The sequence below is a fragment of the Anoplopoma fimbria genome, chromosome 24 (assembly GCF_027596085.1).
Source record: "Anoplopoma fimbria isolate UVic2021 breed Golden Eagle Sablefish chromosome 24, Afim_UVic_2022, whole genome shotgun sequence".
Taxonomy (NCBI): domain Eukaryota; kingdom Metazoa; phylum Chordata; class Actinopteri; order Perciformes; family Anoplopomatidae; genus Anoplopoma; species Anoplopoma fimbria.
Window position 1 is genome coordinate 14641825 of NC_072472.1, and position 22850 is coordinate 14664674.

Genomic DNA, 22850 nt, shown 5'->3' on the forward strand with positions numbered 1-22850 from the left:
TTGTTCAAATTGAAAACACCTGTTGTCATTAAGTTAGTCATTAAGTTAGTCCCATATTGTTGACCACCCACTCTTGATTTATGACATTTGTGGCAAATTCTAAACTTGGCTTTGGTTTGAAGTGCATGTGATGACTTCACTCAGAGGGAATTGGTTAATTTGCAGGTCTGTATTTTATCTGAACTATGAGAAGAAATAAGACATGAAAGGATGCAGGTGCAACATTCTGCAATACTAGCAACAATAAGTAACCATTTTCCTGTCTTACATTTTGTAAGTGTCTATAAAGACCATAAACATTACTTTTCATTGACGAATGCCTGTTACCACCTTATTTCATGCTCTTTTACCAGAGCAGCAATCAAGCTGATTGAGTCCACCTGTGCTGATCAGCAAGTTTGCCTCAGCTGAGCTAAGGAGTGCACTACTAACGAGACAGAGCTCGGCTTTCATTGCGTTAGGTGGCTTCAAAAAGCCTAAAATCCCAATCATAGATAAGGAGTAGAGGGTATCTCTGGAAAGGGGTGTTTGATGCAACATTTGATACTACTACTGCACAAAATAGACAGACCATGTGATGCTTACTTTAGTAAGGAGGAACTGGTTGTTAAGGATGGCTACGAAGAATGCAAATAAATGTAACAGCAAAAATAAGTAAATGGGGCAAGAAAGGACTGCTGGCAAAAAATGACTTAACATGTATATTGTAAGATAAAATACCCATTAATATTACAAGGAGAAAATTGAGAGCAGAAAGTTCAGCTCCTCTGAAATTGTGACTGAACTGTCAACACAAGCTGCCATGTACTCCTATGAACAAGTGCTGATGTGTTGAATCCACTTTATGCAGTTTAACTTAAATCATTCTTCAGGTGGAGATCAATGATGAGGAGACACTTAACTTGTACTCAGATGGCTTTTGGGGCTAAATTTCTCTTTTATTATATGGTGAAGTTGCGGACTCAAGTAAGCTAGAGCAAATGTCTGCACACTGGTTTTACTTCTTTAGGTGTTACTACAGGCAATTAACTTCACTTGTTGATTTATTTCACAGTGAAAAGAACATGATCCTCTAGGTTTTCAACCATGAAAATGATAATGGTTTTATATTTTCTAGTAGTCCTGCTATGTCCATCTTTTAAAGTGAGCCTTACTAAGAAACTACCACGCTGTGTTAAGTGAATCATGAACACAGTAAAAAACCAACATGCCTGCAGTCTATTCCAGTCATCTGTTGCTTGATTAACACATCAATGTCTTATAAACTCATACTATTTATACAGGCTGGCACAAATAATGTGATGGCTCTCTATAAACAGAGCCTGCTGGAAAATCTCTAAGAAGGAGATGAAAAAAGAGATTAAGCAACTGGATGAGAAGAAGGTATTTCAGTAAATTATACTTTTGTTGATGTTGTTAAGCAGGATTGACATTTTAAACTCACAATTTATCTTTTTCTTTTCCCCAGCAAAGGCAGAAATGTTTAATAAATAATAAATAAAACACATTGTGTGTGCAAGTGGGGCGATAGTTTGATGGGGTCCACAATGTCGTGTCCCACCAGTGGCAGATGACGTATCAATGTTCTATCACAAAGTGGGTAACCCTCCTGCACACACTTTAGTGTGTAGATTTTCTCCTCAGCGAGTTTTATTGACCTTTTGAACTCGTGCCCATTGTACACAAATAAATAATGACCCATGGCTTTTGGCTCATACTTTATACTCATTGTTTATTTAGTAAGATAAGATAAGATAATCCTTTATTAGTCCCGTAGCGGGGAAATTTGCAGGAATGGTAGCACATTACTTTTTATTTGTAATGCATGCATTTAGTAAACTTCTGTCCGGTCACACTTTAAATTTGACTTTACATATAAGTTTGCCTGAAGTCATGTGAAGTTCTTCTTCTTCTTGAGTAACCAGTGATGATGATGCCTCTGTTTGATGCAGCGCTCCAGCCTGCCTGACCTAGAAGGCTGGAGCAGAAGATTGAACCCCTAAATCATGGCCTTTAAACACAGGAAGTGGCCAATTGGAACGTACCAAGTGTCAACAATATCATGGAGGTAATTGGTATATATAATTAAGAGATTTGTTTATTTCGTTACTAGAGTCATTTGTTGGTGTTTTTTTGTTTTGGATAATTCCTGAAATATTTATATTGAAAGGCTAGTTGTCCTGTTTTGTTTTATTTGTAGTTTAGTTGGTAATGTTTGTCTTTTTTAACCCTTTGTTTCTAAAATGGTTTGATCACCCATTTTATATGTTCCCCTTTGTCTTCAGTTAGGTCATATTTTGTCTACATACTTGCATGTTACAAGCCTAATTTTAGTTGTTAGCTTACTGACATTAGCATTTAGCTCAAAACACAGTAAGTACAGCCAAACAGCACCAATCGCATAGCTGCAGACTTTGTCTTATTTCTATTTCTAATATAATCCTACGTGTAAGTAAATGTGTATTTGTTTTCCTCCTAAACACATATGTGAATATATATAATTTGATCAGATCAACTTTTCTACTTTTCTTCTGGAAGTCTCTTAACATACCCCCTGGTTGGGAATCACTGTGATTAATCCATTATTGTTTGACATTATTGGTTTGCAGAAGACTTGATGTTCATATTTTATACAAAATTAATATTCTACAGTATATTTCTCTACTCCATAAAGTTAGTTTTTTACTTTTCACAACATCATACATTTACTGTAGCAAGCCTTTGACTGAACCCCACTGTTTAAGCGTCTTTTCTTTCTCAGAGCGCTGCTGGGGCACCAGAGGGCCTCTTTGTAGGAGAGAAACACCTTTGAACTCAAAGGCAGCATGATGGATGTTTATATCTGAGCACTGAAGCCAAAGCCCACCCAGAGGACGGGGCTACTCAGGGGCATCTGTGAGTCATATAAAACTTCCTCCGGTGGGAGAGCTTTTAGTTAGTTGCCCAGTGAAGAACTGAGACAGTGCAAGAAAGAGAAGGAGTACCACCAAACAGCAATGGCATCTTTAGGGCTGCAAATTCTGGGCATCGGGCTGGCGGTGCTTGGATGGATTGGAAACATACTAATCTGTATGCTGCCCCTGTGGAAGGTGTCTGCTTTCATCGGGAACAACATCGTGGTGGCTCAGACCATCTGGGAAGGACTGTGGATGACCTGCGTGGTTCAGAGCACCGGCCAGATGCAGTGCAAGGTCTACGACTCCCTGCTGGCCCTGCCTACGGACCTCCAGGCTGCTCGGGCCATGGTGGTCATCGCAATCCTGTTCTCTCTGTTCGGCCTGCTGCTCTCTGTGGTCGGGGGGAAATGCACCACCTGCGTTGGGGACAAGGCAGCAAAAGCCAAAGTGGCCATCTCCGCAGGTGTTTTCTTCATCCTGAGTGGGGCTCTGTGTCTGGTGACCGTGTCGCTGCCTGCCAACACTGTCATAAAAGACTTCTACAACCCCATGGTTCCTGATTCCCAGAGGAGGGAGCTGGGTGCATGTTTGTACATGGGCTGGGGAGCATCAGGACTCCTGCTGATCGGGGGAGCTCTCCTCTGCTGTCAGTGTCCGTCAGGAGGAGACCGATTCACTGGAGCAAAGTACTCCGCGCCTAAATCCACAACGCCCGGGAAGGAATTTGTCTGAGTTGCTGTATTACATAAAAATCAAAGCACGCTTTGAACAGCATCTGACTTTACACATAGTAAAAACCTGTTGCTTAAGAAGTTGTGATTTGCATTGTGACTAATTTTGTTTTTCTAACACATTGTGGGACTCTAAGGTATGTGCCATGTTACAATACAGCAACATTGAAGCTTAGCTCATTTCTTTTTATATCGTTTTGTGTATTAATTTCAATATATACTCAGTGTCAGACTGCTGATGTTTCATTTATCTTATTTACAACATAAGAACTCCCGAAAGAAGACTCATGTATTTGTTGTGTGATTAATTTTTCATTTGTTTTTCCTTTGGATAATAAAAAAATGTATTCGCAACAATGTTTTTTTTTTATATGCACGGTGGAACATAACAAAATAAATGTTACTAAGCAATGTGGTTAAGTAAATGGTTTCAGATAGTTATTCAATGCTACGTTCCAGGGAGACTAATTGCACTTTTTACATATTATTTCTATTTGACTGCTATAGTTACTAGTTACTTTAAAGAATAAGATTTTTAAACACACATAGATTAAACTATCTAGGTTGCCTTATGCTGTACAGATTGTAAAGCTATGTGACTATATGTAATTCTTAAATTTATTTTAAACATTTAAATGTTGCTTATACATTCACATCATAGTCTAACATGAATATAGGATTGTCAGTGGTGATTCTGCAAAGTGAGTGCTTTTACATTTGATACTAAAGTAATTTTTTATTGTACTTCCGTATGTTTCCCTACAATTAAGATTAATTTGTAATGCAGGGCTTTTAATTGTAATAAACTATTTTTGGTGTTTCAGCTACTACATATAAGTAAAAGATGTGAACACTTCTTCCACCCCTGGCCTGATCTCATCTGAGTGGCCAAAATAGACACAGACACAGAAATGAAAAAGCTACAGGGGCGTATGTTTTTCTTTTCAGACTGGTTTCAATTGAAAATGTCTGAAAACAAAAGAAAACCATTAAAGAGGTCTAGAATATATCATCCTGACAAGAATTGGCAGATGTGCTCTTACTGGGCAAAGTGTAAATATCCATTCTTTGGAGATATAAAACAGTTCCTTAGCAACATGAATCCAAGCATACACAGTGCACTGTTGTCTCTGGCAGTGACGTCCATTTTACTCAAGACAGAAACTGTAAATAACCGTCTTAACACAAGGGCAGTTGATTACACCCTGTCAAGCATCTCAAGCAGATACAGTAAGTTTATTCCCAGTAGTCTACTGCCATGAATTCCTGAGTGCCTTATCACGAGTGCTTGTTGAGAAGTTCAGTTTCAGTTTTATCAGTGTTTTCAGCAGTTTTATCAGTGTTTTCACTAGAGCTGACATGAAAAAAGAAAATATGAATAAGGAAGCTTTATTTCTGACATTTGAAAGGCAATTGGAAGTCCAACAATGATCATTATATTGTTAAACATCTCTTTTTTCAACCGCATATTTGTCTATTATTAAAATGAACTTTTAAAAAAAAATCTCTGTTCAGATTGTTTGGCTTCACACCTCTATGAGCAGCAGCATATCGTTTCAGTGTCTTGTTTCAGAGACATTTTACAGGTTTTCAGTCCTCAGATTCACTGATAAGCAACAGCATATGCTAACCTTTGATAGGGACACAATTCATCCGAAAATAAAGAAGCAAAGTAACCACCAGACAATTTCACTTTACTGTTCTTTCTTTCGTTACTTTAATGCTCCAAATTGTCGATAGAAAATAATTCAAATTCTGAAATTCATTTTCCTAACCAACCAAATACACAGATAAGTCATCCATAAAACAACATTCTTAAGAAACAGAATATTCTTTGCAACTTTTTGATGAGAGTATTAAAAAAGGAGAATCTCAAGACATTTTATGCTGCAGTTCGAACCCAAACACTCACACATAGTCAACATTTGAAGATGCGGTTCTCACAGGGACGAACTTGGCAGGTATGTAGGGTCTTGTGCCGTCCTTTGGGGGGCAGTTGTTACAGAGCAGGCCTCCTCCCAGCAGCAGCAGCCCAGCCGACCCCCAGCCAATATAAAGTGCAGCTCCGAGCTCCCTCCTCTGAGCCGCAATCACCATGGGGTTATAAAAGTCCCTGATCACTGCGTGAGCAGACCACGATACTGGGATCATTATCAGCAAGGCTGCTATTATGAAGATCACTCCGGACACAATGCAGGCTTTGGCTTTGGCCACTTCGTCCTCCATGCAGTTGGTGCACTTTCCTCCAACCACGGCCATGAGGACGCCGAACACCCCGACGATCACAGCGATGACCACCATGGCCCTGGCGGCCTGCAGGTCTTGAGGTAGAGCAAGCATGGAGTCGTACACCTTACACTGCATCTGGCCCGTGCTCTGGACCACGCAGTTCATCCACAAGCCTTCCCAGATCACCTGGGCGGTGACGATGTTTGCCCCGACAAAAGCGGTGACTCTCCACATGGGCATGGCGCAGGTGATGATGGTGCCCAGCCAGCCGATGAAGGCCAGCAGCACACCCATGATCTGGAGACCCTGAGAAACCATGATGATGCCACTGCAGCGACGACTCAAGTCTTGCTCTAACAAAAGATAATCGACGACTCAAAGATTATAAGATTCTGAATGCAAATAAACACAACAGGGGTTGTAATTGCTCTCATATACTCGGTGCTAACACCCGTTTGAGGAAGAGTTTGCTGTGCTCTGATGCGATGAGGTCCCACTGTGAGAAGATTACTGCTTCCCACTGTGGTTCACACTTTAAGGGTGGAGTTTCTGTGCTCCCAGACAAAAGGGGAAAGCTGAGACTTGATATCCACAAACCCTGTTCTCTCTCTGTTCATTGTTCCCACACATACAAGCTTTGTTACTTCAAGCAATACTTCGGGACTGGGAACAATGACTCCAGATCCCACCTGTGCTCGCACACACACACACACACACACACACACACACACACACACACACACACACACACACACACACACACACACACACACACACACACACACACACACACACACACACACACACACACCCATTCAGATCAAGCCTTGAGCAAACACAAACTCTAAACCTCATTGTTTGGGTCAGAATATTCTACTAAAAACAGACCAGGAAGTGGATGTTTCTGGAAGGAAAAAAAGTTGTCTCATCCAATTTTCTTTTTAACAACATAGGATAACCCCTGAATAGCTTTTATTATGTTCATGACAATAAAAATTGGTCATCCTGACTATCTCAGGCTCCAGGTTAGCATGTTCAATTAAAGGACTTTAATCGTATAGGTCAAAATGGATTTTTAGAGGAATATATTAATAAATTCCTGGCATTGTTTACTCTCTTAACAAATTAAACATTTGTACAAAACAATAGAACAAAACAGCCTAGCCTGTAGGCTCACAGCTTGAACAAGGCCAGTTTGAAACCACCTCGCTGCCACACCTAAACCTGATTAACAAGATAGTCACACAATGGATGACTCTCAACCGCTGTGAGGGTATTTTGTTTTAAAAAGTATCCTTGTTTCAACATTTGTGTCGCTAAATGTGAAAAAAGTACAATTTATTTTAAAAACTTTGAAAACAGTAGGAGTTTATGTAAGAATTTCAATGAAATATTGATTTGTTCCATTTTAAAAGCACTGGATGAATCATGTTGGTGAAAATAAAAAGCAAGCACCAAAGATGTCTGATTTGTAAAAATATTTATTTAGTACCTGGTACATCATGAATCTCAAATTCATAGTGTATAAAAACAACCCACATACAGCTTTTTAAAATTAGGTTATAGAATATTCATACGACTCAGAAAAGACATACAAACTTACTTATATTCATATCAACAACCATACATATACAAATAACTGTGTTAACATATAAGATAGAATGTCCTCTTTGGGTGTGGTTCTTTTCTCGATGTTTATTCCCATCAAAGACTCTCATGAGGACTAAAACTCAGGAATACTTTTTTGCCCAAGTAACGTCCTGGAATATCAACACACACAACCCAGTAGCACCAGTGCATCTGTCCCAGTAAACATGACGTTGTGGATTTATTTACAGACTTTCAGATCTGTTTCAGACAAAGTCTTTCCCGGACGCTGGTGCTGAGGCCTCAGATCTGGCAGCTTTGTACCTTGCACTGTAGGAGTCTTTATCCTTAGGGGGGCAGTTGCAGCAGAGCATCCCCCCTCCGATCAGCATCAAGGCGGCCGCCCCCCACCCGATGTAGAGCGCAGCACCCAACTCTCTCTTCTGGGCGCTGACCATCAGCGGGTTGTAGAAGTTTCGGATGATTGTGTGGGCCGTCCAGCAGACAGGGACGAGGCAGAGGACCCCAGCTATGATGAACATAACTCCAGCTGCAATGCCCACCTTCGTCTTGGACGATTTATCCTCCACACAGTTGGTGCACTGCCCCCCGGCTACGCTGAGCAGGATAGCTAGGATGCCCACCACGATGGAGATGATGGTCAGGGCCCGGGCAGCCTGGAGGTCAGAGCTGAGGGCCAGCATGGAGTCGTAGACCTTACACTGCATCTGGCCTGTGCTCTGGACCACACAGGTCATCCAAATACCTTCCCATGAGGTTTGCGCGGTCACAATGTTGCTGCCGATAAAAGCAGTGACCTTCCACATGGGAAGGGCACACACGATGATGGCGCCGATCCAGCCCAGGATCCCCAGAGCTGCACCCAGAATCTGTATCCCAGCAGACACCATCGTGGAGAGCTGATTTATTTTAGTTGCTTCAGATGAAAGGCCTCTCTGTAGACGATCGGGGGTTGCTTGTCTCCTTCTGTGATGGAGCCAAGTCCTTTGTTAGTCAGGTGAGTTTGCTAAATGGGAGAGGATTCAGAGAAGCAGGTACATATGATCGCCTTACAGAGAGAGGAGGGGCCATGGAGGAAAAACAGCTCACCGTCATCAGTCCCTGCTCTTCAGGTTCACTCCCCCAAACTCCACAAACACATAACCTGTTCTCCATTCGCCAACCATCCTGTCTCACTAACTTTAACAAAAGAAATCGTGTGAAATTGCTTTGCATTTGGCTGGACACGCATTATTGAACACACAATTTTAACACAATATGAGCATCTTATTGAAGAAAAAATTATAATAACAGAACATTTGCTCAGTTCATCTTCCCTGTTAATTCCCCATTTTCAGTTTCACCTGAAGCAGCAAGAGGGTGGACTGACGTTCTGAGTGAGAGATGACTCAGTCTGTTTTGAATAACAAAACCCTTTTAACGAAACTACCAACAGACCAAATATGGTTTGCTGCTCGGCGATTTTGCTGTAAAACACCCTCACAAACTACGGATGACATACTATGAGAGTCTAAATAGATATTTGTCCATTTTACTGCATGAAAGATTGTGGTTTCAATTGAAGTCTAGAAAGTTCACAGGTCTCCAACTTCCTTGCCACTTTTGACATTTTCAATATTAAATCAATAAAAGGATCTTTCCCTTGAACAAGCGAGTATCAAAACATCAGCATAGTAAGAATAATAATACCGTAGGTGCTAAGAGTGGAAACATTATCAACATTTTGTAACTCTGCAGACATGAAGAAACATAGTCTTTTCACATATTGGTTGTAGACTTTATTTTTCTATTTATTTTGTGGGAGGGGTCACCTTTATTCAGGGGGAGATTTTCCCTGAGAGCAATTTCAGGGCTACTTTATTGCCTTTATACAAGCTCTATAAAGGAATGTATAATTATGATGAAACAAAGTTAAAAGGTTGAACATCATGTTTACAATTTGATTTAGCTGACAAAATATTTACTCAATAGTAGAATTTTAAGACCTCCTGTTTCTAAAGCATTTAAAAATAAATTGTCCATCATTGTAAAAACCAGGACTCCTGTAGACCACAGTCTGATCTGCTAGCCACCAAGCAGCTCCACTGGAGGGGTTAAGAGTCTTGCTCGAGGTCATCTTAATGGTGGAAAATGTTGCTTTGCACTCTACCCACCCAGATCCGGTCACAATTAGTTTTTGCAAATTAATTATATGTAATTGTTTTTTGAGAAAAACCTGTTTCTAAGCACTCTGATTTTCATCTCACTTCTCATTTTGAGGCAGGAAGTGACAGCTGTCTACTTTAAGTTTTAAATAAATACTTTGATGGAAATTTTAATAATTGATCCATACACATACACCCCCCCCCCCCCCCCCCACACACACACACACACACACACACACACACACACACACACACACACACACACACACACACACACACACACACACACACACACACATACACACACAAAATATACTCTTTAGATTTGTATTAAAGCACACAATAATTGGGTGCCAAAAAGAAAGACATGTTGCTCCAGATAACAACGTATCAACATCAACATATTTGGATTTATAATTCTTCACAACCCCCTATGTGTCATTTACCATCAATTTCCTGTCTGAGACCCTTACAAATCAAAATGTCGATCAGATTGTGTCCACAAAAGGCAGTCTTGTTTCAAAGTATCTGTGTAAAAAGCAGAAATATTTATCTACTTCAGTGTAGCTGTATTTAATTGCAGTTCTTAAATGATCTGTGCTGTTGTCAGGGTGAGAAACCTGACCCACAATTTGTCCCATACTTGGAATTAAAAGGTTTTATTAAGGAAACCAACAAAGCGAAAAGCATGTGACCTCTAATATAACTCTGAGGATGGATTATTACAGAGTCCCTGAAATGGTGAAATGGGCCTTTAGTCATTTTGTTACTCTAAGAAACAGAATTATACTCCTCAAAACAAATGAGTGAAAAGTGAAGACTGAAGAGGCCGCATGAAATAAAGTCTTTGAGAGAAGCTCTGTTATGTTCAGTCTGTGTGTGTTCTGTGAATCAGACTGAGGGCCGATTGTAAGTGTGAACATGTAAGGTCGTTTATTTCAGAGAAGATCACAGGAAAAGAGATTTGTGGGAAATTGGTGTGGGCGAAGTGCGGGGAAAAAGGAGTCAATGTAAGTGCAAGTGCTATGATTTACGACGTATCTGACAGGTCTAGATTTAGCAACTTCTAAATGTTGTAACCCTGACATGAAAGAATAATTTTGAACTCTGTCTGCTATTCACCGCTCTGCCCAAAGGGAGGCAGCAACTTCTACTTTCAGAAAGTTTACTGTGTGTGTTTTGGTTAATGTGTGTGTGTGTTTGGTGGAGTACACAATTGTGCCTTAATTTCCCTGAAAGTCCCCAGGAGGTTTGACTAAGAGAAAGGTTAGCCATTTCTTTAAAATGCTGTCATTTTTGTGTCATGTAGTCCGGTGTGAACCTGTACATTTCATTATACATGTCCACAATGCAGCAATACACAACTCTGCTTTTGTTTGAAGCTTTCTGAACAAAGAGAAGGGGATGTCTGGGTGGTTGTGACAGTGTAGCTTCACCCAGTGTTCAAACAACTTTAAATGTGTCCATAAATCTTGAAGCAGCCATTAAATCCAAGCCTTCCTCGTTCAAAGGAATTATTACTTAGTAACAGAGAGTCCGCTTATAGAGCAGTATCGCCGACAACCAGTGACCTAATAAAGGCTGCCAGTGGAAATCCCCATCTTTCTTTGAAACGGGCAATTTGAAATAAAAGGCTGTTGATTGGCTGGGAGATATTTCTCCTATATTATAAGTGTGATTTTGTCTAAAAAGTTTGGTGTGTTAAAGTTAGTTACTTAGTAATCTGTTTTGACTACTTTAAATATGGGGTGTGACATCTTTATGAGGTCCTCTCAGGCCAACAGTTTCTATTGAAGTATACTGTAATTAACTCATCTTGATAGGCAGACAGGTTAGGAGCTTGTCTTCTTAAATATAATCAAATGGGAGCTTTCAGTTTCTATGTTAGTTATGCTCAGGTTTCAGTCTTGTCAACTGTGACCAGTTTGCATCCACCCCCTCTTTAAAAAAAACTTTTCCAACAAAACCATGAAAATAGTATTTCTTAATCATGAATTTCCCATATTTTCACTTAAATTTATAATTTATAATAATTTGTAAGTTAAGAACAAGAAAACCAACCGTTGAGAAGATGTTACTCCCAACACACCGTGTTATCATAGTTACAAACTGACGCATTTAATAGACAGTGCCCAACTGTCACTGTGTCAGTGTGAAGGGAAAACAACACAGAAAAGTCACATGACATAACTGCTTGTGTTGAATCACAGATTATTGTGAAGTACATCCTTAGAGTTTGCTTGGCAGAGGGACATCTGGAAAACCCTGCTTAGCCTGCTGCTGCAAATGGCTGCAGATGGGTGAACAGACAGCTACAATAAAATATTTTGCAATCGGCGGCTCAAGTTACTGCAGTGTTTAACCGTGGCATCTTGGTGTGATGAGGTTGATTCGACCTTGCAATGTAACTGGGTAACAATAAAGCCCACAGCTTTTCGTTAACACGTTTTTTCCTCATAAATTCACGACTGTATAATATCTCAAATTTTAAGTTTTTATTCAAGTGAGTAAATATCCAAGTTTTATCTCGTAATACTACTGCGTAATTTTTTACCTAAAATGGCCTTAATCGTCTTATAAGAGCTACAGAAACTGTATCATTTATGATTAAAGTCCAGACTTTCTTCTGCATGAAACAAACATGCACTAGCAATGTTCAGTTAACCTGAACCCTACAATGTATTAATATTGCTGTAGATTAAGAAGCATAAACTGCAGCCTGTTGCACCAGCTATGTGTGGGTTGACTTTTATGGTGTAACCTATGGGTTACTGTGTAGTAACTGTTACAACAGAGGGAAAAAAATTAGAAAGATGACTGGGATTGATAACCATAGAGCCATGGATTTTTCTTTCTTCCACACTTTTTGAATAAAAACTACAAATAACACACATAATACATGTACTTTGAGTTCAAAGCAGGACAGTAACAGTACTTTTTCATATCTGTCTTCCCTCCTGTATTTAGGTTAATACAGAATGATCAGTGTGTAGGCCGTAGTTGCTGACCCATGCAGCTGTCTAAATTTCGCTTGGCAGTAGACCAAATAGATAAAAATGTTATATATACAGTCTGCCCCATATATACTGATATACTCTCTCCACACACCCAGTTGGATACAGTGATATAATTTGTGTTTACTCTGCAGCTGGAGAGAAGGAAGAGCTCAAACTCTAACGAATCCACCAACCCACACCTGGAAACAACCGGGGAAATGGATAATCGCTTGTAACTGGAATGAATTTATCAACAGTTTGATTTGATGTGATGTGGAGAAAAAAAAAGATAAAAATAACCAATTGTAGCTTTGCAGGCAGCATTGAGAATGGGGATGTCATCTTCCTGAGCCTAAAAAATGGCTAAAGAGCAATTGCCATGGAAACAGTGACAAGCTGCATTCACTCTTTCCAGCAGTGAGGTCGAACCAGCCGCACGGGTTGTTGTACATAACTAATAGAAATAGTGACTCTTAAATGAGAATATTTAAACTGACAATGATGTTAGCAGATCTTACGTTACTACTGATTGGTAAGGGCAAAATAGAAATCCCATTCAAAGGAACATGTAGCTTACCAAACTGAGACTACTGTCTACAGGTATACAGATATTTCTTCGTATTTTCCTCTACAATTCGGCCTCTTGTCCACAAGCAAACTGAGTTTTAGGTCATTAAAATGGATATTTTTGAAAACAACCTCTAAGGTTCAGATTTTTTTATTTTATTCCAATTATTCCCTATCTGTGTTACTTCCAAAAGGTAATGCACTATCATTTGTATATAATCCATGTAAACACTTTGTATGTCGTCCACATATTCGTGAGCCAGGACGGGTTACCTAGTATTAAGAGTTACGAAGTCCTCAGAGGGAGGAGGTCGAGGAGACTGCTGTTTGTTTTTCATGTAACTTCCGTATTTAAGTAATGCCCCTTCCATAGATCTTTTAATCCAAACCATATTCTTTTGCTTAACCTAACCAGGTATATTTGTTTCCTGAACACCAGTGGTGTGCACCAGTCTACTGATTATTTGGGACATTTCTCCTGTTGGGACATTTCTCCCGGAACAGTTTCCCATTGGGGTGCACATTTCAACCTGATCTTTGCCCTGAGTACCATTCTCTGAGCATTAAAAGTGTGACAATACTGTAAGAGATTTTTGTATAATTCCTTGTCAGAGACGGATTACAAAATTGCCACATCTAGAGCCAGATATGTTCCTCAGGAGAAGCTGAAATAAGAGTGAATATTGGACTTGAATTTGTCAGCTGGTAAAGAAACACAACTTCAAATGCTACTTTTGCTGTGTGCAAATAAAGAAGTGTCTTAATCAACCATTTTATCAGACAATAATGTATCAGAGCTTGTCTTTGTTTTGTGCACAATTCACAGCTTGCTGGTGTATAACCTGTACTGGTGCTGTTGATCAGCAAATCCAAAATCAAATATTTCTTGTATAAACATGCAAACAAAGAATCTGATAGTATTGAGAGTCAAATGAGATTTGAATTGTTAGCATATTGTTTTTTTCCTTCCTTAATACCAATATTATCTCAATGAATTGCCTTTTATCAGGCTTTATCTTATCATGGTTACAGTGTTAACCATTCTTTAGCAGACGTGTGCTTTTGACAAATGTTGAAGTGTGATAATGTGTACACATATACCAGATAAATGTGTGTGAGAGTGTGATAATGGTATTGTAGTGACAACTTGGACAAATCTCAGCTGACCTTTTAGGAGAATGTTACATTCAATAGTCCAACATCACAAACAAACCAAAACACATTTAAATTTCTGCATAACATTTCTTACATTTTGGTCACCAATTTTGTTGTTTGACAAACCCATATAAAGATGTTTCAAAAGCCGGAAAAGAAAAAAAGGGTCAATATCTGCTTCCAAGCGGATTCTTATTGGATTCGTTTGTGATGTGTAAGCAAACGAACCAATCACAGCATGATTTTAGCATAATTTCAAAACTACTAATAAATCCATCTGCCGATCATGAAACTGTTCAGGAAGGAATCCTAAAATTGATCTCAGTGCAGGTCTTTTCCCTGATTAAAAAGTAAAAAGCTGTTCTCCATTAAAGATCCCAAATATATAAATATACACATCAGGGACATTAACGGGCACTATAAACTTCTGTCAGTCACTGGAATTTTATTTCCCAAAGTGATGATGCAGGATGAGAATCACCAAAACTGTCCAATCAATGAGTTACCTGTCAGTCAGTTTAACTTCATTCATATTACATTACATATTAATTTTCTGGAATAATTTAAAATCCATCTCACTGGCTTTTTTTTGTTTGTTTGCAATTCCAGTGCAATGCTTACTTCCAGGTTAACCTACAGAAATATGTCATCCCTGTTCATGCTGCCATTAGGCTCACCACTTAACCTCCCAATCAACGCCCAGTCTTTGCAGATTCATCATTTCATCAGCCTCCTCAGCCTACAAGTCTCAATCATCTGCCAGAACCACCAGTGCCTGGTCTCCATGAGGGATAAAAGACTTCCTGCCAATACTTTATTATAACATACAAATTTAACTATTGTCTTTTTTTTATTCACTTGTCTCCCCTGATTGAAATGTGTATTAATCCATTGCTGAAAATAGTCCCCGACAAATACACTTTTTACACTAAATTGAGTAACGTTTGCTAGAAACTACAGTGCTCATGGTTCAGTTTAGTCTTGATGTGTTATGACATTGTTTTTGCTTAAATTTTGTTTGTGTCTCTCCCGAACATGAAAAAGAAAACACTGGCTGGTTGGTTCACAGAAGTCACATCTATAAAATATATTTTTAACATTTCTAGTTTGTCATTAACTAGAATTTTACTTTATGATTACCCATCGGCTGTGTGACCCAGTGGAGATGGTATGTGTTATAAAAACCGCTATAAAAACTGTCACATCGTGTTTTAGTCTATAAATATATAACAGAAAGCAGATGGAGAAAGCCTGCTTACATTTAATACGTGCCAAAGTTCCCTTCTTCTATCTTTCTCAAACACAATTCCACGCTATGCAAACATGCACAAACAAACACACATACAAGCTTTGTTACTTCAAGCAATACTTCGGGACTGGGAACAATGACTCCAGATCCCACCTGTGCTCGCACACACACACACACACACACACACACACACACACACACACACACACACACACACACACACACACACACACACACACACACACACACACACACACACACACACACACACACACACACACAGCTTTTAGAATACATGTTTGTATGTTCCTTACAGTCTCATGTGGTCACCTATCAACCACATAACAAGCTCTCTACTTGGCCACTCATTACCTACTGACAGCAATAAAGCAGACACACCCAAGCTACCATGGGCAAAAGGTTAAACCATGAAACTACTCCTCATCTGAAAAAAAAGCACACACAAGCACCTACACACCCTGGTGGTAAATGAGTCCAATGCCCAGGACTCACCTGATTGGCTTGGTTTGACCAGTGATGTCATCTCTTAGGAGGGCCTGACCACTTAGTAATAAAACAATACACAGATAAGGGTCATCGACTACTTAAGAGCAGAAGAACAGAGGAAAAAACGTCTGAGCGGACACGTACACGCAGCAGAGAGTTTGTGGAGGAAGTACACTGTGACAAATCCACACTTCTGGATTCAGCAGCAGGTTCAGTAGCTACAGCTTGAGGAGGAGGCTTACCTGGTGGAAAGAAGGGTCGACAAAGTGGAGCTTGAAGGGCAAAAGCAAGAAGACCTTTAGATATTAGCTGGAAAATAAAAGGAGAAAAGAGAACCAAGAAAAAAGAGAAAAAGAGAAAATCAAATAAAGAGGAACCGAGAGGAGAGGAAGGACTAATAAAGGAGCTTTTGATCCAAAGAGGGCACGCTTGTCTGAGTGCACTATGGTGTCTTTTGGACTTGAGCTGGTCGGCATCATTCTGTCAGTGCTCGGCTGGGTGCTGTGTGTGATCAGCTGCGCCTTGCCAATGTGGAGGGTCTCGGCCTTCATTGGCTCCAACATTGTCACAGCTCAGGTGTACTGGGAGGGCTTGTGGATGAACTGCGTGTTCCAGAGCACGGGACAGATGCAGTGTAAGGTCTACGACTCCATGCTGGCTCTACCTCAGGACCTGCAGGCCGCCAGGGCGCTAACCATCGTCTCCATCATCGTGGGGGTGGTGGCTCTCCTCATTTCTATGGTAGGAGCAAAGTGCACCAACTGCATCGAGGATGAAGGGGTTAAAGCCCGAGTGATGGCCGCTTCAGGTGGCGGGTTCATCACAGCAGCCCTGACCCAGCTGGTGCCGGTTTCCTGGTCAGCACACACCATCATAATTGAGTTCTACAGTCCACTCATCCCTTCTGGTCAGAAGATGGAGATCGGGGCGGCGCTGTATTTAGGCTGGGCGGCCGCGGCCCTGCTGCTGATTGGAGGGTCCATCCTATGCTGCAGTTGCCCTCCACAAGAAGACAAACCGGTGAGGTACAGCGTGCACCCTCAGAGTCGTACAGCATACTCTGCTGCACCGAGGTCAAACGCTCCAAGCTCCTACAACAGGAGGGACTACGTGTGAGGGAAGAGTAACGGACCGAGGGGGGGTAGAGGGAAATGTGACCTCCTTCATATCATTTTTTCTTGTATCCTGCCTATGTGTACATTGTCAGGAAATGTGCACAGAACTGAAGCTAAACAATAATAATGATAAAATGGTAAAAATGGTAAAAGAGCCAACCAGTTTGACAATATTAAGGAGCATAAATAAGTGTAAATATGCAGTTTTTTGATACTTTTTAAATATATATTTGAAAGCTCTATACAGATGTTTGATGGTTCTGTTTACATTTGCCATTGGTCTAAATCAAGTTTAAGAAGACACACAAATTATAAATATTTGTGCTCATAACATTTACGTTGTGAATGCTCCTCATTGTACTGATCATTGTGTAAGTATCATATTGTCATCTATTGTAAAGGAAATAGAGACACTCCTTTGTGACTTAATATTTTTCTTGCTATCATTACAAAAAAACAGCCAGTGACTGACTTTATTAGTCAGTCACTGGCTGTATTATACAGTTAAACAAAATGGAGCTCACATTGGGCTCCAAAGCAAGGTCAACATGGCAGAGTGGACTGTAAAAAATGTTGTGTAAAATAGATATTTAGTTGGGTGACATTTCTATCTCACATTTTTCTATCTCAGCACAGTGTGGCAGTGTTCAGACATTAATAGACACTACTAATGTTGATGCTTTTATGGCTTTTTATGCATTAAGATTGTTTGTGTTTGCCAATAATGAAAGAACATTTTGAGTTTACTTTCTGGATGCAAATGTTTTGGTTTTAGATCTACTGAAATTCTTGAAATAACTTAAATATTAAAGTAATAAAGATTTTTATTGTGAAACCTTATGTGGTACTAATTTATCCCGGTTCAATTTAACAATGATAAAGATGATTTGCATTTTTTTTTTTTTATAATTGGCAAGAGAGAAAAGGCCATGATAAATAGTAACAAGGTCTTTACTCCAAATACTTTAGAAATAAAAGTGGTAATTCAAATAACACAATTAAGCAAATTGTTCGGGATCTGTATTTGTTTTTTTACCTACTTAGGTTTTTTAATCTTTTACCATTTTACAAAAACAGCATGAAAAAAGGTGTTGATGTTTTAGAGAGTTAGTGACAGCTTTGTACGTCAGAGTTGTGTATGACAGATGATTTTTCTTTTAGATTCTGATGCAGTGGGAAAGGAAGTGTCTTATCCGCAGAAACCAACTCTTTCCTCTTTTGAATAGTCAAATTATCCCTCTGTGTTCAGGCAGGTGTGCTCAGGTAGCAGAGCAACCTGTTGATCCTGCTCCAGGAGCATTACTACACATGACCTCCTCTGAACAACACTGAACAAACCTCTTTAACTTAAGTAAAAGTACCTCTTCCACCACTTGGTGTAACTATTAAGTGCAGTCCCTCATATTCACAAAGGTTTGTAAAAATATGTGGCAAAAAAATAGCGAAATTACGTTGTAGAAATACTCTTGCAAGTAAAATTACATAATGTCCTGCATTCAAATTTTTTGAAGACTTAGCATTTCAATATCAGTAAAATACCAAAAGGAAAAGTTTATATATTATATAATGGATATACCATTAATGAATTAATACGTACATCACTTTAATGTCAGCTGATAAAATTAGGGGCAATTTTAATTATTTTAACGACTACAGTAAAGTCCAAACTTAACCTATAATAAAACATCATAATTTATAAATTGATTATATATTAAATAATCCATCTATATATTATATCAGCAATCTGAATCCTGTAAAAAAAAAAACACTGTAAAATAGTGATGTGATCGTATTAAATATCAAAAATGGAAAATGCTGAAGTAAAGTACAAGTACCTCAAAATTGTACCCGAGTAAACATACTAAATCATCTTCTACCACTGGTGACACGATAGTTTGTACAAATAAAGGTGTGTGTTAGTTTGAGCTTGCATTCTTCCCCTAAGGTAATAGCTGAATATAGAGAACACACATTTACTCGCAAAAACAGAAGCAGCTTCGGCTCTTGTTTTGGTAACACAAGCAGCTGGTCACCACAGGTGAAGTGATACAGGTCGCCTTCAGGTTATCGCTGTTATCTCTGTAGTAATGCATCAACTGATGTTGTAACATAAACACGATAGTACGACAAACAGAGCCTCCCTGTTGTTCAGCCTTGGGGTTTGTGTGTTGTTGCTTTTTATCTTTGTGAAGGCTATGTTGTGCTCTACACTCAAAATATGAGGACATTTGGTTGTATTTTAAATCAAACACATTTACTTAAAAGGACAGTGTAAATCGGTACCAATCATTGGGAAAATGGAGTTTGGTCAGATGGTAAACTTTCAATTAAATAAATTGAATTTAATTATGTTTCCCATCACTTATACTGTAAAGTAAATAAACAGAAAGATTTATAAATGGGCACCTGCCTGTTGTTTCATGACACACTTGAAAGACCTTTAATTCCAGTTAATTGCCTGTATTAAGTCTCTGCACATGCAAAAATGTAAAATGTGTCTACAGGCAAGCATACAAAATAACTTTTATGAAGAATAAAGTTGCCAATAATAAATAAATAATGAATGTCTACTTTGGTTTAGAAGGAGCTTTTTGTTTCAGTTAAATCCCAATTTCCCCCCAAAATTATACAAATTACATAGATTATTGCAGGATATTTTGTATTATTAGAAAAGTATGCACCTGCCATTAGGCATGGGCTGATATTAAAATATTTGATGTCACTGCTATTCATGACAAAATAACTGTATCACGATATTGTCAAGATAATCATAAAATATATGTTTTAAACTATTAAAAAAGGCCCTAAAACATACTGGAATCACTTCCCCACACAACAAACTTCTGTATTGCATCGTAGACAGGACACACCTGTTTTTGTAATAGAAAACAAACCACTTAAATAAGGTAAACATAATCATAAGGTAATTTACAAAATAGCAATCTTGTGTAAGTCTGTTCTTTCTTACATGATAATTCCTGTATTTTTTGGTTTAAATCAGGCTCTATTTTTCACTTCGCTACAAGATAGAAAGCTGGACAGCTTTTCCAAGTCACTCTGAATATATTCACAATTTGTCCCTACATACCTATAATGGAAAATTACCACAGTCAATTCATTGTGGTTTTTTTATTGTGATCCGCGATACAATCCTATATGTTCACATTCTGAAGCATTGTCAAACATATTAATGCCTGACAAAATGTTTAGCATCTTGACTTACATTTAATTTACAGTTAATAAAAAGCTGACTCCCTGAAAGTTTAACTGCATTTATCTCATTCATTTAGCTTTTAAAAAATATTATTTAACATTTTTACAGAACAAAAAAGAAAATCATTATTTTTCTAAATTTAGTGAATGTACATTTTCTGATTTGTTTGACTAAACATGGATTCACATAATTAAATAAAATTAATTCTTCTTTTAAACAGAATACTGAACCACGTGTGTTTCCAGGAATCATTTGGTCAGATAAAGAATTTAACCGATACTGAGAAGTTCCGCTGTCTGTATGCTAAAGGTGTCAGTGAGAATCAGCCTATTATCTTTTCTCTCTGCTCATATTTGCTCTGGGTGCAGTTATTCCGGTTTCCAGCAGAGCTTTTGGGATTGTTTTCCTAACACCGAATCCTGATTGTTTTAAAAACCCAGAAGACTGGAACGAGGAAGTAACGAAAGATCAATAGTATCATACGGAAGGTCTGAGTGTGTCTTTGCACCATTTGGTGTGTGTGGGTGTGTTTGTGTTTCCATGCTAACTCACAACAAGCTTTCCAAGTATACCCCTCTGTGGCACTGTGGTTGACTACTGCATGCATGTATGTCAGTGTGTATGTTTAAGGAACTACACATGTTGTTGTTTTTGGACCATATTAAAACACTTCTCGTTCCCTTTCTTCAAGAGACTTGAGAGCCATCTAACCTGTGACCAACCCCCACCAACCACAGACACACCCTCCCATCATCACATCTCTCCTCACTCGTCCTGCCTCCAGCTGCCCTCCTCCACTATATGTGCACAGGTGGTGGGTTTTTTTCAGTTTTTTTAGTGAGGACGGCCTCTTGTTGACATCATCACCGTGGGACTCCTCCTCACTCCCCTGAGGTATAAAATATCTCTTGTTCCTGTGGCAGCATCTCTTAGCTACATCACACCCTCTTACAGGTGCTCACACTTTTCAAGGACAACGGAGGAGGAGGACCTTCACTGTGATCTGAAAGCTTTGAAAATCTGTGGACTCTCTATTTAAGTTTAGTTCTGTCACCAGACCAAGAGCCAGCATGTCAATGGGCATGGAGATCGTGGGCATTGCCCTTGGAGTGATTGGTTTTATCATTGCAATAGTTACATGCGCCCTGCCGATGTGGAGGGTTACGGCCTTCATCGGATCCAACATCATCACTGCTCAGACCGTCACGGAGGGTTTGTGGATGAACTGTGTCACCCAGAGCACCGGCCAGATGCAGTGCAAGATCTACGACTCGCTGCTGGCCTTGCCTAAGGAGCTGCAGGCCTCCCGAGCAATGATGATCATCGCCATCATACTAGGGGTGCTGGGGGTCCTGATCTCTATAGTCGGCGCCAAATGCACCAACTGCATTGAAGACGAGCCGTCCAAAGCCAAAGTGATGATCATTGCTGGGATCTTCTTTGTCCTCGGCGGCCTTCTGGTCCTCATCCCCGTCTCCTGGACGGCCAGCGTCATCATCCAGAATTTCTACAGCCCCATCCTGATCGACCCGCAGAGGAGGGAGCTCGGGGCATCGCTCTACATCGGCTGGGGAGCGGCCGCCCTGCTCCTGATCGGCGGGGCGATGCTGTGCAGCAGCTGCCCACCAAAAGAGAAGAAGTACAAGCCGCCCCGGATGGCCTACACCGCACCGCGCAGCACCAGTGCAGGGGGAGGGTACGACAGGAAAGACTATGTTTGAACGGAAGTGTGATTTGGAAAGCAAGATGAAATCGAGTGTTTTTGTGTGTCTGTGTTGTATTGTGCTGTATGAAACTACAGGGTGAACCCCACGAAAAGACTCCGAAATGAAGATGTGTGTACCAATATAGATTTTTATTCTTTGGCTTTGGCAGACATGTTCATTTACATAACTTTAAAGTTTTGCGCTGGTATTATGCAGCACGTGTGTCTTGTTAAAGAGGCTCCCATTTTCTGTTTATGAACATTAGAGCCTGTTTTCCAGTAAAACATAACGTAATTATTTTGAATTTTTTGTTTCTGAGAACATATTGTATTTATGCTTTAACTTCTGTGGCATTATGTGAATCTGAAACACCTGCTTCTTGTGAGTGTGCTTCACTATATCATTAAAGGTCGGCCTGCTGGTGTCGTGTTACACTGAAACCTTCTGTTAAAATGCTGTTGGTCTCTGACAATGAACAGGAAGAGCTGGCTCTCATTTCACATAGAATTGGTTGTGTGATTGTTCAGTATGTGCGTGTGTGTGTGTGCGTGTGTGTTTGTGTGTGTGTTTTGCATGTAATATTTGCTTAGGAGAGTTTCTACTGAGACTGAAACTAAAGATGGATCCATGATATGGCCCCAGGTTACAACTTTATCTCCCTCCTCACAGTTTCTCCGTTTGTGGACAGAGGAAAGACTGTTTCAGTTGGGACACAAAGACTTTTAATGTGTC

General features: G+C 39.6%; 3 protein-coding genes across 12 annotated transcripts; 2 read left to right on the forward strand and 1 right to left on the reverse strand.

Moving 5' to 3' along the window:
- The first annotated feature begins 74 nt into the window (after positions 1-74).
- LOC129113049 (claudin-4-like) lies at positions 75-4027 on the forward strand. 10 transcript variants are annotated; one of them, XM_054625161.1, is made up of 4 exons: positions 75-165; positions 1320-1383; positions 1919-2068; positions 2745-4027. In XM_054625161.1, exon 4 carries the CDS (start codon positions 2997-2999, stop codon positions 3627-3629), a length of 633 nt encoding a protein of 210 aa, XP_054481136.1. In that variant the 5' UTR covers positions 75-165; positions 1320-1383; positions 1919-2068; positions 2745-2996; the 3' UTR covers positions 3630-4027. The 10 variants fall into 10 exon arrangements, with proteins under 10 accessions (XP_054481136.1, XP_054481134.1, XP_054481138.1 ...); XM_054625159.1 differs by having other exon boundaries at positions 2762-4027; XM_054625163.1 differs by having other exon boundaries at positions 1926-2068; positions 2762-4027.
- Positions 4028-5536: 1509 nt separating this feature from the next.
- Positions 5537-8355, reverse strand: LOC129113048 (claudin-4-like). The gene is made up of 2 exons (XM_054625158.1): positions 7880-8355; positions 5537-6185 (listed from the first exon to the last, which is right to left on the reverse strand). The coding sequence occupies exons 1-2, from the start codon at positions 8353-8355 to the stop codon at positions 5537-5539; spliced, it is 1125 nt and encodes a 374-aa protein (XP_054481133.1).
- Positions 8356-16527: 8172 nt separating this feature from the next.
- LOC129113898 (uncharacterized) lies at positions 16528-22181 on the forward strand. The gene is made up of 2 exons (XM_054626381.1): positions 16528-17195; positions 21458-22181. The coding sequence occupies exons 1-2, from the start codon at positions 16528-16530 to the stop codon at positions 22131-22133; spliced, it is 1344 nt and encodes a 447-aa protein (XP_054482356.1). The 3' UTR covers positions 22134-22181.
- The last annotated feature ends 669 nt before the right edge of the window (positions 22182-22850 follow it).

Excerpts from the sequence above, each read along its gene's own strand:
- LOC129113049 (XM_054625161.1), top strand. The coding sequence starts at position 2,997 with ATGGCATCTTTAGGGCTGCAAATTCTGGGCATCGGGCTGGCGGTGCTT.
- LOC129113048 (XM_054625158.1), bottom strand. The coding sequence starts at position 8,355 with ATGGTGTCTGCTGGGATACAGATTCTGGGTGCAGCTCTGGGGATCCTG. Across the intron at positions 6,186-7,879 it reads GTCAGCGCCCAGAAGAGAGA|TGGCATCATCATGGTTTCTC; the intron begins GTTGGGTGCTGC and ends TCGTCGCTGCAG.
- LOC129113898 (XM_054626381.1), top strand. The coding sequence starts at position 16,528 with ATGGTGTCTTTTGGACTTGAGCTGGTCGGCATCATTCTGTCAGTGCTC. Across the intron at positions 17,196-21,457 it reads TACAACAGGAGGGACTACGT|TTCTGTCACCAGACCAAGAG; the intron begins GTGAGGGAAGAG and ends ATTTAAGTTTAG.